This window comes from Callorhinchus milii, unplaced genomic scaffold, assembly GCF_018977255.1.
Source record: "Callorhinchus milii isolate IMCB2004 unplaced genomic scaffold, IMCB_Cmil_1.0 Scaffold19, whole genome shotgun sequence".
In the NCBI taxonomy this organism is placed as follows: Eukaryota; Metazoa; Chordata; class Chondrichthyes; order Chimaeriformes; family Callorhinchidae; genus Callorhinchus; species Callorhinchus milii.
The window spans coordinates 5,113,415-5,128,330 of record NW_024704760.1 but is presented as its reverse complement, the minus strand read 5'-3'; the positions used below and the strand labels follow the sequence as shown (position 1 = coordinate 5,128,330).

Here is a 14,916-nt window from a genome sequence, read left to right as displayed (position 1 = left end):
TTAAAGGTTACTACCCCATCCAGCAGTTCCTATCAAATCTTCTATATTAATCCACAGAAAGTAACTAGCTGTTAATATAATGGATTGCAAACCAAAATAGTTTAAATTAAAAAAGTGTACAACAAACACACTGCTGATTATATTTTCCAATTGACCTAAAAAGGCTTCTGCGTGTATCTTGCATTTCACAGGTTTCGAAAGTTGCAAAAACAATCAGCTTCATTCTTTTTAAATAAAAATCAATACGCGGATTGACTTAGCCAAAGGCATTGTGCAGTTACAAAGTTTGGTGCCCTATTACATTTTCAACGGATTGCTACTTGAAAAAAAAGTTATCCATCTAGAAAAAAAAGATTATAGTGCCATATATATTAATTGCTTCTCCACAATGCTGAAATAACACAGGTTTTTGGTTGGGTTAGGGTTAGGCTGTGCTGAGAAGATATGGAATCGCTACTGATATGAAGTCGAGAGTCTTAAAGATAAACGCAGGTTATTCATCTTCCAACACAACCGGTACACTTAATGTGGATATAAAGCAGACTCCACTGGCTTCCCATCGCACATAAGAATAAGGTTCAAGATCCTGGTCCTCACCTTCAAAGCCCTCCATGGCCTTGTTCCCCCACTGCCTCTGCAACCCCCTACCAACCTTCCCACTCCTTCTGATCAGTGGGTTCGGTCACCCTCCTTCTCCCCTTGCCCTCCACCCGACTGACACCCAGCTCATGTTCGAAACACAAATTGTCCACTGTCTTGGGACATCCTCCTAACATGAAAGACGCTATACAAATGTAATTTTGTTGTGATCCTGTGCTCCACTCACTCCTCTTAACACCAAGCTGTATTTTGACATGCATGTGTACTTAAAATACCTCCTAATTAGGATAACTTCAAAATGTGCATAAGTTCAAGTCATTTTACCTGTTTGTATAATTAGTAAGCTGGAGACACAGCCCTCCTGCTTATTTTCTCACACTCCATAATTGCTGTTTGAGACTGATTACTGTGAACCACATTGCCAGATCTTAAAAAAGTGAGGGCACTGGGTTTGTGATAACAGAGGTGATGTTCCTTCAGAACACAAAATGTATTGAAATTGAATAATTAATCTGCAGTCAGTGAGTTTGCTCTGGTGTCAAGTCAAGATACACTGTGTAAACAGGATACGGGATATTAATAAATAATAATCGTTGCATTTGATATAACGCTTTTCACATCCTCTAAACGTCTCAAAGCGCTTCACAGAATATACTGTAAAGTGAATTGACTGTATATTTGTGGACGAAACGCAGCAGCCAATTGCACACAGCAGCGTCCCACAAACAGTCGTAGATTGAGTGACCAAAATATAATTTTTTTTTTCTTGAGGGATTAATATCAGGCGTGTGGAGTAAGGAAACTTGCCCAAGATTTTGCCCTACCAGGAATCGAACCCAGGTCTCTCACTTGCAAGGTGAGTGCTCTAACCACTGAGCTACAGGTCTCCCTACAGGAGACGGCTGAGGAGAGCTATTGTTCTGTTAAAATATAATTACATAGAGCATCATATTACATCAAATATTCAAGAGGGTATATTTGAGTTAAATGTGCAGGTGGAAACTGTACTGTACAAACAACACGGATGGTTGGGGCAAACAACAGATTAAATAAATTTCCTAGAAGAATAGCTTCCTCTGAGTGATAATATTATACCAATGCTCTGTGGAACAGTGACAGCACAGCAGATAGCAAGTGCAGAGAGGGAGGGAGTAACTCTGAACAGCTCTTCCACATCAAAGCAGACTGCTGCACAACAACAACAATATATTACATCTGTACATCAGTCAGGGATCTACACCCGAGCTGGCGGTTAACATCAGGAGGGGTGGAGGGTAGGGCTGGGAGGGCGACCAAAGGCATGGTTGAAGAGGAGGGTCTTGAGATGGGTCTTGAAGGAGGCAAGGGAGGGGGCAGGTGGAGAGACTGTGGGATGGAGTTCCAGACGGTGGGGGCAGAGAGGCTGAAGGCCCACCCGCCAATGGTGGCAAGTAACTTTTAAAGGCTGCAACATTGATTTCTCAGCTGAGAAATAACATAGGAGATGAGGTGAAACAAAGTGTTCCAACTCTTTTTTTAAAAAAAATAACCAGGATTGCTGAGAAGACAGGATTTTGTGTGAATTTTATTCACATTTATAGATAATTGATTGATACAAACATAGATCTTCTGGTGAAATGTTTACAAGTCGTGAGCAGCACAGGCTCTTTCAAAATGAAATAATGGGTACCAGAGAGTGTTTACGTGAAACTGCTCTAATTGTAGGAAACTGAATTAATAACCTTCTGAATGAATGCAGAGAGTTGACGAGTGTTGGGCATCAAGCACCTTTAAATAAAATGTGTTGCTGCTGATAAAATATTTTTGCTTGGGTCAGTTATTTGCACACAGGTGTTGATTGCTTACGTACTTCTCGTCATTGGTGTCCAATAGAGTTTGCAACAAAGCACCTGCTGTTATAAAGTCATTTTGCATGATTATTGAGAAATAATGGATTGATTTGAAATTCTGTGACCAGAATATAATAACTGCACTAAGTCAGAAAATCAAATCTAAATGATGTCCTTTTTAAATTACATGCTCCACTTATTTAGTTCATCATCTGCCAAATACAACTTCTGCATTTTTCACTAAAATGCACAAAATAGCTGAAAGCAACACTATGAAACAGATTGGTACTTGTTTGCAATAGGATTTTTGTGCATCAATTTGCATACTTTGAATGTTACAAATTGCTCAGTCGTAAACTACAAAATAAAAAACATTTGCAGCAATAATAATCTTTGCATTTGATATAGAGCCTTATCACGTCTTAGAGACGTCTCAAGCGCTTCACAGAATATACTGTAAAAAGAATTGACTGTATTTGTGGGCAAAATGTGAATTTTGTGTATCTACCAAATGTTAGACACCATTCCGTACAAAGAATATTGTTTTCCAGCTACAGTATAGCCTTTGTTCGAACAGTAAATAATCAGATACATCTCAGTATCATCAGAATTTTAAAGGACTTTGTTCAGGTTTTAAATGATGGTATAGGCCAGTCAGTCCATGAGTTTACCAGCTGAACCTTTGCTTTTCTGTAAGAATTCATAAGTAGGATTCTTATTTGCTCCCTCAGATGATTTGCCTGATGAAATGTTTCTCTGCATGGAATAGCCCTACTGTAGTTGTTGACTTTATTAACACGGCAAGCCAAAAGTGTGATTAAAATGATGAAGACGCACTCACAAAGATCACTGCAATTCCTTTCAGTGCTTGAGTCAGCAGACAGCATTACCCCTTTACCATTCATCTTTCAATTTACTTATTTCTTGTCGATCAGTATAATTTCCAAATACTTCAGGATACCAGTTGAGTACTGCCTGCAGCTCTGGGCTTCCCATTACAGAACGCACATCAGAGCCGTGGAAAGGTTACAGTGTAGGTTCACATAATGATACCAGGGATGAGTATTTATAGTCATGAGGATAAGTTCGAAAGATTGGGTCATTTTCACTGGAACCGAGAAGGTTAAGAGGGGATCTAACAGAAATCTTCAAAATTCTGAAAGGTTTCGAGAGCATAGAGTGAAAGATTATTCCAGCTGCTTGGTAAATCAAGGAAGATGAGCTCAGGAACGCCACCAGAAAAAAGAGTTAGGAACAGTTTGGTATTAGGATTCAAGAAAAATTGCTAACCTTCTCAATTGAGTTCAGTGTTTGTAGCACCTTGTCTTCCATGCTGATTGGTTTATAGGAAAGCATTATAGTTAAGAATTATTTAATGCTTGGTCTTGTTTACAGAAATAGCTGTTATATCACCAGGTGGATCAGAGTTTCTGAGTCTGGTGTTCTGTCTCATCTTTAGAAACAAATAGATGTACCTAACGTGCATAATAAATGTCTATTATCTTATCATGGGGTTGAAGGCAGTTACGTTTTATTTCAACAATGTTTTATTTTATTCCCTCAGGTTCAAAGCTTGATGATCGCTGCCTTGTGCCCGTGACAATTTTTTTTTATATCGCAAGCTAGTGATGACCTGAATTGGCATTTACGAGAAAGAAGCTTCTCTCTTTTTTCACATTCAGATGGTTCCCTATGGTACTGTTTCAAGAGACCTTGTTAGAATGATTGTTATGCCTGGCAAAGTCTAAGTCAATGTCCCAGTGGGTGCCCTTTGCTCCTTTCCGTTTTCAGCAATGAAGAATTCATAGCATTGACCATCATTCTAAAAGGCACTTGGCATACACTCCAACAGAGCTGTTTTGTTGATGCGCTTGAGTCAACTGTCTCAGCTTCACACAGCTGAACCCTTTTTAACTCTTGAGGGCATTGACTGCCTTTGTTCAAAGAGCATTGCAGACAAGCAGCTCTTATGCTAGTTTACATGATGCTGCCCGATGCATTGTGAGAGATGCTCAAGTGGAAGCAATGATGTGTATTGTGAAGCTGCATTCTTTTCATTTAAAAATGTCAGTGATTTTCTGGATTTCGTTCCCAAGCAAGTGCCGAGCATACATTACTAGATGAGTGTTTTGTTGATGTGAAGTAATATACGTACGTATGTATCACACAAAAATAGTGGCTGGGAATTAGTTTAGAATATGTTTTCTTCTTGTATTTACAGAATTTATTTAGCCAACAGCCAGTCAGAAACAAGTGGGTGAAACCTTGTGCACCTACGGAGAAACAAAGGCTGATGCTCGGCTTGCAGACAACGGGAAAGGCTGCAGCATCTGGAGGCAGTAGAAGAGACATCCAACAGCAGAAATGGTTCTCTCAAAGATGCCTGCTCCTTTTTCACTTCAGATCAAAATTTCACCCATAAAATAAAGTCACTCCACTTTATAGTACATCCCGTGAAGTGCTTTGAAACAAATTAATGATGTGACAAGGCACTATATATATTATATCTATACAAACACAATCCAAGGAACACTACTATTATTATTAATGAAAAAAACATCACGGTCAGTGAACCCAAAGTGTAAACCTACAGTATCCAATTAAGAAATTGTCTAAATTGATCAAGCTGTTAACAGATCTGTCATTTTTGCAAACATTAATTAAAAACGGATATATTTTCTGTCAATCTGGGCAGATAACACTGATTAACATCAAAATGGTATTGACTCTTTAAATCATAGGAAAATGTGGCATTTAGACATTAAGGAGCAGGAAATAATTAATAGTTGCAAGATCAAATAAACCACATGCTCATAGCAGTAATACAGCAAAAAAAAATTGAATGTAGCAAACACAACCTGTGAAGGTGTGAATTATCCATCGATAGCCTGACAAGAGACCAAATAAGAACAGCCACCAACTCCCAGCTGAACAAGTGATATAAAACACCAGTGATGGCACTGGTATTTTTTAAAGTTATTTTTCTCTGATGTTTACTGAGGTCCTGGAAGCTTATGTGTTGATACTTTAACATCCCAGCCACCTACTCACAGATGATGGTTGGACTTTGCACACCAGTCACCTTGATCCTTTCAAAACCAATGTAACTGAAACAAGTATTTGTCAATTTCTCAAGGGTAAAGCCACAATACCTTATCCTGGATCAGTCCTTTAATGTTGGATCCTCTTAGCTGGCAGAACAAATAAGATTGCTGTTAACTTGGGATTTACTGCAAGACTACAAAAATAATCACACTTTAACTATTAAGTTTATAAATTGCTAGAGTTGCTTGAACTTTTCCTTGAAGGGAAAACAGAACTTGATTGGGAACCTAATTTTTACTGTAATTTTTAACTAGGAAAAATGCCCTTGTTTACTAGACAGATGCATTTACTACTTACGATCATTAAATTATTTGTGTATAAAAACGATGCATCGTAATGCAGCCACCGTCCTCCACTGTCCACCAACACACATTGTCACTTTTTACAAGTCATTAACCATCCTGATACTACCAACAGAGCAAAATAACACAGTGAAATATTAAAGTCAATAATAATTAACTGGAGAAGAATTTAATTGATCAAGCAGGGGGATCCCAGCTATGCATCTTCCACTGCAAAGTATTTTTGATTTGAGTTTCTTTTAAACAATGGGTAAATTTTAATTGAGTTGACACATTTTGCCTCCCTTGAAGCTTACCATCTTGAGTCTCCATTTGCATTGGCAACCACTCCAATGACATGGATTACCTTGACAAGTGAGTGCGCAACAAGAAACTTGACACTCCGGAATGGCTGAGAGATGGCCAAACCTGGAAAAGGCAATGTGATCTGATGACAGTCACCCAGACTTCTACTGTAGGAGGGTCAACTAATTGGTGTTTTTACCTCCAGGGGGCTCATTGTCCACTTTGAGCAGCAGTTTTCTCAAGAGCATTCAGGGGTAATAACAGCCCCAGCAGCAGAATCGCCCCACAGATGCAAGTAACCATCTAAGGCTAACAGTTATTGCCATTCAAACAGAACAGTGTTGGGTTTTTCCTACACTGCACAACCTTCCTCAACAATTGGAGTGGGGAAAGACAGCCAGAAATCCAATTAAAATAAAATAAAACGTGCAGCAGCACATCAATGATTTTCTGCGGCTCTGGCTGCTGGAGTATCCAAACTGCTATATAAACGGGACCACTTCCAGAGCACTGAGGCCTTCAGTGCAGAACCATTTCTTGCAAACAGTTCTGCTATGTAAATATGCATTACCTAATGAAAGCACAGAAAACCACGTCCAGACACCCTGTTAGGTTTACTAATTTTAAGATGAGCAAATCTTTCATGATCCATTCTGTTTGAGGTCACAGCTAGGACTCAAGCAAATACCCTTCATCTACACACCAATTAACCAAACGTAGGTTTAATCGCAAAGGAAAATGAGGGAGAAAGTAGCAGAGAAAGTGAAAAGGGCTGGTGCAGTGGATTACAATAGCAATAGTACAACATTTGATGGAAAAATGTTTTAGTTAGCACTGTAGCATATTTGTATTTTTTTGGTAATATCCAAATATCTACTGTGTGGTTTATATGCAATGAGGCTTGTCCCAATGTATGCTGATAATTGGTTCTCTACTGTATATGCTGCAAGATTGATCATGTTAATTGCAATTTTCACAAGGCAAAGTTCTGCAGAGAAAGAATCATAGGTCGAAGTGAAAGGTGCTATACAAAATGTTATCTTGTTGTTGTAACTTGAGTGTGAATAAGAAAATTGTGGAAGCTCACTAAATTTTAAGTATGTACGACTAATACTGCTACTTTGACATATTTCTATCATTGATTTTTTGTATGCCTTTTTTAAAAACACTCTTCTTCCTTAATTAGTTAATTGACCCAGTCTTTCAATCTTTAAAAGATTGTAAATAAAAATCTCCTGCTGATTTCTAACCCTGATGTTTTTATGACAGTACAAAGCATTTCATGTAAAAGCATCTAAAAATTCTTTGTGAATCTGGAACTCCATCCCACAATCCCTTCACCTCACTTCCTCCCTTGCCTCCTTCAAGGCCGGTCTCAAGACCCTCTTCGATCATGCCTTCAGTCACTCTCCCACCTCTTTGCCTTCCCTCACCCCTACCCCACCCCTCCCCCATGCTCAGGTCCTGACCCCTGACTGTTCAATGCCTTGGGATGTCCCCCTGACGTGAAAGGCGTTATATAAATGTAATTTTGTTGTTGTTTCCCCACTATTTTATAAATGGGACAGGGAACGATTCATCTTTAAAAGTACTTGATGTTTCAGTTAGTGACAGTGAAACCACTTTAATCCTTATACAAAGGGAAGCCGCAACTATGAAGACCTTCCGCTTGTCACCTGTATCCCCAGCTGGTGTCAGAACTGTTTTTTTTCCTACAGCTTTCGGGCACTAAGTGTGGTGGAGGACAACAACTTTGTTCCCAGATTGCTGCTGATTTTGATTGGTAAACTAGCATTATAAACAGGCAACATGATGAGTAACTGTGCCTTTGACATTCAAGCATTCATTTTACATCAGTACATGCAGCCTTCCCTTGCGGAGATGATTTTAATGAACCTTGCACTCTTCCTACCACATAACTCTCCTGCTCAATTTTCTGTTCCATGTCAAACATACCCTATTGTGTAGTTATATTTAATATTTTTGCCCCAGCATTCATCACCTTAAATGAGTCTATATATTAAATATAATTTCCAATCACCACTTCAGTCTCAATTCTCTCTATATATACAGATATATACATCATTTTGGCTAATCTCTGCCTCCCAAATATAATTTGCCTTCCCACACAATTTCATATCAACAGCAAGCTTAGAAATCCCACCATAATCCCCTGATCAAATTCGTTAATGAAGAATGTGATATGCAGAAGTTCAAGGCTGTTCCCGGGGGAACTCTGCTCGTCACGGCTTGCTACAAGAAATGCCCATTTAGAATCACCTTGTTTAACCAAAAAAGTTTCCCCTCAGATACCTTGAACCAGCAGCTTTTCTATAAGCGTCTTGTGAGACTGTTAATTACAAAATAAATCTTTACTAATTACATAGCAAATGCACCAATAATTCCCTCTGTACATGTGTGGTGTACACATATAAATTTACACATGGTTAACACATGCTACATAACAAACCACATTAAATAAACTTTAATCTATCTTGTTACTAAAATAACTGTTCCCAAATTAATTCCTACGATTGGTGATTTGACAATTCTCTGAACCATATATTNAAAAACACACAAACAGTTATTTTTCCAAGTCTCTTATACAGTATTTTCAATTAGCTGGTTAAAATCACAGCCCAAGATAATTACATCCCCCTTAAAGAATTAACCTGCCCTTGCTTGTTGTCTTGCCAATCTGGTTCAAGTCTTAAAATAGCCAGCACCAAAATTTGGCTTTGTCAAATGGCTTTTTTTTTTATAGAAACACTCTTTTAGATTACCCTACCATGCACTATTGGTAAAGATGAAACACACATCCCGCTAATCTGGCAATCACAAAAGTGGGGTTCAAATGACCTCACATTGGATATTAAAAGAAAATACTGAAAAGGGGATATTTTAGCATAACAATATGGAACAATGCAAATTTACCTTCCATATAAAAACGTTATACTAAAACTCGTGTTAGATTTCCTAGAATAGAGGATCTTAACAAGTGATTTTTGCAAAGAATGATGCAGGATGGAATAAGCCATTTGGCCCAACTAGTGTATACCAGTAATCCGATTTGATAAACAACCACCAACTTACCCACATGTTCTGAGAGGAAGACAACAAAAAAAGGAGTGACCAGGTCATTAATGCCTTGAACATAACCGCTAGCTGGATGACGAATGGCCCATATGAACAAAATCCGTTCAAATATCTGTAAAAGAAGATTAAGTTTAGCTCACCAAAATCACAACAGCACAATCACAAACTTTACAAAGAATTCGTTGAACTAAAATATTAAATTCATGGCATCTCAAAGACAGGCAGAAGATGCATTTACAAATTGAATACGTTTTAAAAATGTATTTTATATAGTGCCTATTCTTTAAATTGTAGTTTGTAATGTTGAAATATTAATTGAAGGGTAATACCTTCAGCCCATCTTCAAGAAAAGTAGCCTGTTTGAAACAGCAAAGTATTCGGCTAGTTAGCAACCAGAAAGATGTTTTATCCCATAGATCTGGACCCAAATCACTGGATGATTAGTACTTCACAACAATGCTGTCACCCACTGTGCCAACAGTGTTCCTTTTTATACATGCAAGTTTGTCTTTAATTGAACTGAATAGACTTTTTTTTAAGACTGGTCTAGTTACTAAATGTCAATAATGTCACCATAGTTGAAAATCATAGGATACACAAAACTTGTGAAAAGCAATTCAAATGTTCTCAAATACGAATAAGGTTATTTAACATCCCCAAGATTTAATGCAGCAGTAATTCATTCACTTCTGATGAATTATACAGCGAATCATAATCCTGTTTAATTGTAGTTCTTTATGCTAAAATTCCTAAATGCTTCACAAGCATCGATTGTCAAGTGACGCAACTGTTATTGAAGATAAACACGGCAGCCATTTATACTAGCAAGATCCCACAAACAGCAGAAGGTGAATGATCAATTTTTCATAAGGATTGTTAGCCTCTGGGAGAAACTCCCTTCTCTTTTCAAATAGTGTCATTGAATCTTGAACGCCCACCTCAACAGAGAAACGGTACTTTGGATTAATGGCTCATGCAAAGGAGGGCAACTCTGACAAAAAGCCTCCCCAGCTCTGGATTGGATTGTCAGCCCAGAATTGAAGTCTTTATTCTGACCTCAATGAATACCAACAGGAAGTAAAGTGTGCCTACATGAATACCCTTAAAAGTATGAGGACNAAAAACAGCAACCAGTAAGTTTTATAGGTGTGGAACCTGCATTTCTGCTAATGTCATGAGATATATTCATAGCTCATAGCAACAACATGAATTTCAATTTGATTTTACAAAATTAGTACCAAAGGCATTTCAAAGTTGCAACTCCATCCATTCTACAGTTGAATAATGTGAAGTTCAGCAATTATACCATACTTAAGCTCCTATCATTACCATATGAATTCATTCAAAATTTTATTTCAGCTGTGTTTCTGAAATTCTTTACATGTTAACTGGTTATACATCTCAAAGCGCTAATCTCCTCAATCACAGCTGGATGATGAGAGATAATAAAAAAAAGTCTGAACTCTGTGAGCAATGTTAAATGACTAATTAGTTCCAAGCCTGGTAGGAAAAGGCAGAACATAAGTAATAGTTCCTGGCATATGGGATAAGGAACATGTACGGGCTCCGTTTTACAGGATATCCAATTACGCTATTAATACTCAAGACTGTACAGAATAAATCCCTGGAAGGTAGAAATAAAAGGCAAAGTGTGATTATAATCAAATATCCTATAAGTAACTCTAATCTGGTCACACGTAAGGTATCATGCAAAGATTTCACGAGGTTAATACCCAGGTGAGGTTAGATGCCTGATAGGGTTTCCAAAAGCACGAGTCAAACTACCAGTGAATTAGCAATAAAGGCAGGACATTTATTTTTCACTTCCCTCAAAGATGTGGCAAAATAATTCATTGAACAGTGCAACCCACTGCAGCTGAATAATAATTGAATAAAATGAATTTTAAGGTTACAATTGCAAAAAGTGATGTAATCTTTCGCAGGCATTTCATTTTTTTTTCTTTTATGCTGCTGTTCCTGGGAACAGACACAGTTCCTGGTTAAATCGGAAAAGGTAAAGTTTCTGACTCAGCAGAGAGAATACATTTGCTCTCCTCTTCATCGCAATTGCAGTAGGAACTGCCATAAACAAGCTGAGTAAAACTAAAATGTCACAACATTGACTAGAAGAAGTCCAAGGGCACCATGGTCTTGAGATGCATCATTTTCCTTACATTTTAGATGATATACCATGAGTCTTTGGGCATTATTTTATTCCTATGGATTTACGTTGATAAAACATACCAGTTTCTCTTCTACCTTGCAACAGTGCTGTATCCTTCAGTAATTTTTGAGAACAGAGTACTACAATCCACATTTCATCGTCTTCAACTTTAATTTTTCGAGGCAATGAAATCAAGAATACCATAATTTGCAATTAAATCCCAAAGTTTAGAGGAAATTATGTCACAAAAATAAATGGCTCACTACCAATAATTACTTAGTGGTATTAAAAAGAAGAATTATAAGCACCCTTAACCTTTAACTTGCTGATGATCCATCTCAAGGCACAGGGGAAATACACATTACATAGTAAGGGTTAACACAAGAAGCTGCAAACCTGATAAGTGTTGCATTCACAAACGCATAGAAGCTGAAAATGAAGATTAAACACCAGAATGTTTGTGATTGCCTCTCATACAAAATTGAGGGACGTGGTGCAATGATAAACGTTGTTGAGCTGCATGCACCACATCAGCTTCAATTGCCCTCTTTGTAATAATCCAATTTAGACTTCATTGTAAAACATGAAATGCACCTGGAACCACTCCACTTCAAATATCTCTGCATTAAATGCCATGTGCTTCCAAGGCATTTTCTTTTTAATCACATCTTTTGGATCATCAAACCAGTGGCCTATATCAGTGCCAAATCAATGTGATTACTGGTGAATCAAGGACATGCAATGGGCATTACAAGCCGATCGATACTGTTCATTCCTCACTGTGGATTCTGGGAGTTGAGGCCAAATTAGAATATTATAGATGATTTGCTTTTGATTTCACAAAATAGTCATTTGCAGTGCCAATCGTAATTGATGTTTGAAGAGATTCAAATGCATCATTAAATTACTGATATTTTGGAAGTATTTTACGCAACTTAATTTTATTTATTGTACAAAGTTTGTAAGGCGACAAGCAAAGTTCTTGTGAATATTGTATACAGTATTATCTTACACACAGCATACTCCATTTCAGGCAGTATAATCTGCCTGAGTCTTCTGTGAATGTTGCTCTTATATCAGGAAATGCTTCTATTTTCTCTTTCCTTCTGAGACTAAAACCACACTGTCTTTTTTGAGACTGGAAATTCACTACGTGGAGGAATTATAGATGAGGCACGGTGTGTTATCTGACTACAACAAATTTTTACAGGATCTTCAATGGACTAAAATTATCGCAAATTGGACCGATTTCACTTAATGTTTGCGTGAAATACAATTGAAAACTTCCTCTCTCTTTCATGTAAGTATGCTGAAGTTTGTCGACAAATGTAAGCTTTGCCAAGTGGAAATTTTTCAGGCTGAATGGCAAAAACGCTACGTTAATATTTAGATGAGAAAAGGGTTAACCTTGCTATGACGTTTGTGAAGCTTACCAAAGTGGAGAGATCAATTTATTTCCTACTTTTATCAAAATAAAACAGGTCTTCTCTTCAAGTTATTTAGACAGACATTAACATCTAATCCCAACTGGCATTTATCTTCTGACAAAACACACATCAAAAATGCTGCTGAAGAATTCAAATTATTGCTGAAGTGTTAGCAGGCAATACTCTGACCCATATGACACAACAATCTAAATGACCTACACAGAATACCAGCAACAAAGCCTCAATGCCATTTCTTCTGCTTGAGAAGCTTCTCTCCCAGACAGTGTCATCAGCTGGAACACATCCCTCTAAATGTTAAGCAGCACAAATGATCGCATTCTAAACTAAGGCTGTCAGTATACCAGGAAGCATTCTTGTGGGGAAACTCAGACTTTGCTGTTATAACCCCAAAACAAGCCTCGGGTCATACTGTGCTTCAGGCAACCATGGGATTCAATTCCACAAATCAGTTCCTCCTAAATAAATTGGCTGTAGATTCACCCTGATGTTAGGCCAACTAATGCTTAATTATTTTTTCAAGCAATTCTTTCTCCCTTATTTCACTACTGACTATTTAAGCTTATATCCCAAACTACCATTTCATCAATTATACACATGCAAAACATTTATCCTGTGGGCAACAGAATTTTCAAAGACAGCAGAAGAATAATTGCTATCTCTAAAAAAAAGGGAGATTACTGACAGCAATCCAGGATCTGACAATTCATTATTTTAATATCTTTTTTAAAAAAAGCAAAGGATACTAACAACAAATTTACATTTATACAGCATCTTTCATGTCAGGAGGATATCCCAAGGCGCTGGACAGTCCAGGGTTTACCAAGGTGTTAAAGCAATTAAATTACATCATGTGAATACATTTCACAAGTGTTGGGTAACGCAGATCCAAGAGCCTTTGTAGGATTTGGGAAAGTCCATTGGATGCAACATTACACTGATGGTAATCCAGTGAGAGAACAACTGACCTCTCAACTTAACTGCATCCAACATGCCACCTTCCAACTGATCATATGTGATATTGATGGTTTTTGGAGAAGTTGGATCTCAAATAGTTTATTCAAAAATAATGTCTGGATATAAATGCAATTCAAAGGTTTTGCAATGCTTTGTATAAACTTGCAAAAGTGCCCAAAGGCAAAGCACCAGATGGTAAAATGAAGCAAATCTGTTTTACGTGGCACCATCTCATATATTCACTGGCTCACTGTAAAGAATTTGAATTAACTGCTATGATTTGCACTTGACTGCAAAACTTGAATGTGCCAATAGATCTTCACTATTCATATTTAATGTGTTGGTTTCCATCCATTCTGTAAATTATAAATTACCAAATAATGCCATACATTGAAAAATTTAACGCAGTGAAGATTTAATTACAATCAACATTTTGACTGGTGCTGAAATAATTCCTCAAATGGAAATGCATTCAATTTTGACATTCAGAATTCATTTCTCAAATAGCCCTGAAGGTCTGAAAAGGTCATATCTGAAATCATTCAATTTTTACAACAAACTTTTGAATCTTTCAACTGTGCATTCATTTGCATTCAAATATTCTTTGAAATTCCTGCTCTTAGTCACAATTCTTTAAAGTGGTGTTTACATTGTTAAAGAATATTTTTTTTAAAAAAAGCATCTCAACTTTTTAAAAATATAATGGTAACATTAACTTCAATTCTGGAGAACATATAAGTGATGCTACAGGGACAAGACATTGGGTTTAATCCAGAAAGCACACCATAATAATAATCCTTGCATTTGATATAGCGCCTTATCACGTCTTTGAGACGTCACAAAGCACTTCACAAAATATACTGTAAAATGAATTGACTGTATATTTTGTGAGCGAAACGTGGCAGTCAATTGCACACAGCAGTGTCCCACAAACAGTTGTGGATTGAGTGGCCAAATTCTTTTTTTTTTTTAAAAGGAATTATTACCCAAGAAAAACGATCCGCTAATCGACTAACAAACAGGTTCCTACTTACTGCTAGGCAAACAGAGGTGTGTGAAGCAAGGAAACTTGCCCAAAATTTCGCCCTGGCGGGAATTGAACCCAGGTCTCTTGTTTGCAAAGCGAGCGCTCT

The 14,916-nt window shown here is 37.4% G+C and overlaps 1 protein-coding gene across 2 annotated transcripts in view; it reads right to left on the bottom strand.

The window, feature by feature from the left end:
• The window catches only part of LOC103179139 (TBC1 domain family member 22B), a 120,413-nt gene that overhangs the window by 66,455 nt on the left and 39,042 nt on the right, over window positions 1-14,916 (bottom strand). For both annotated transcript variants that reach the window (XM_007894266.2, XM_007894267.2), the window contains one exon: window positions 9,215-9,329. In XM_007894266.2, coding sequence (XP_007892457.1) covers window positions 9,215-9,329 — 115 coding nt within the window. The remainder of the gene's footprint in view (window positions 1-9,214; window positions 9,330-14,916) is intronic.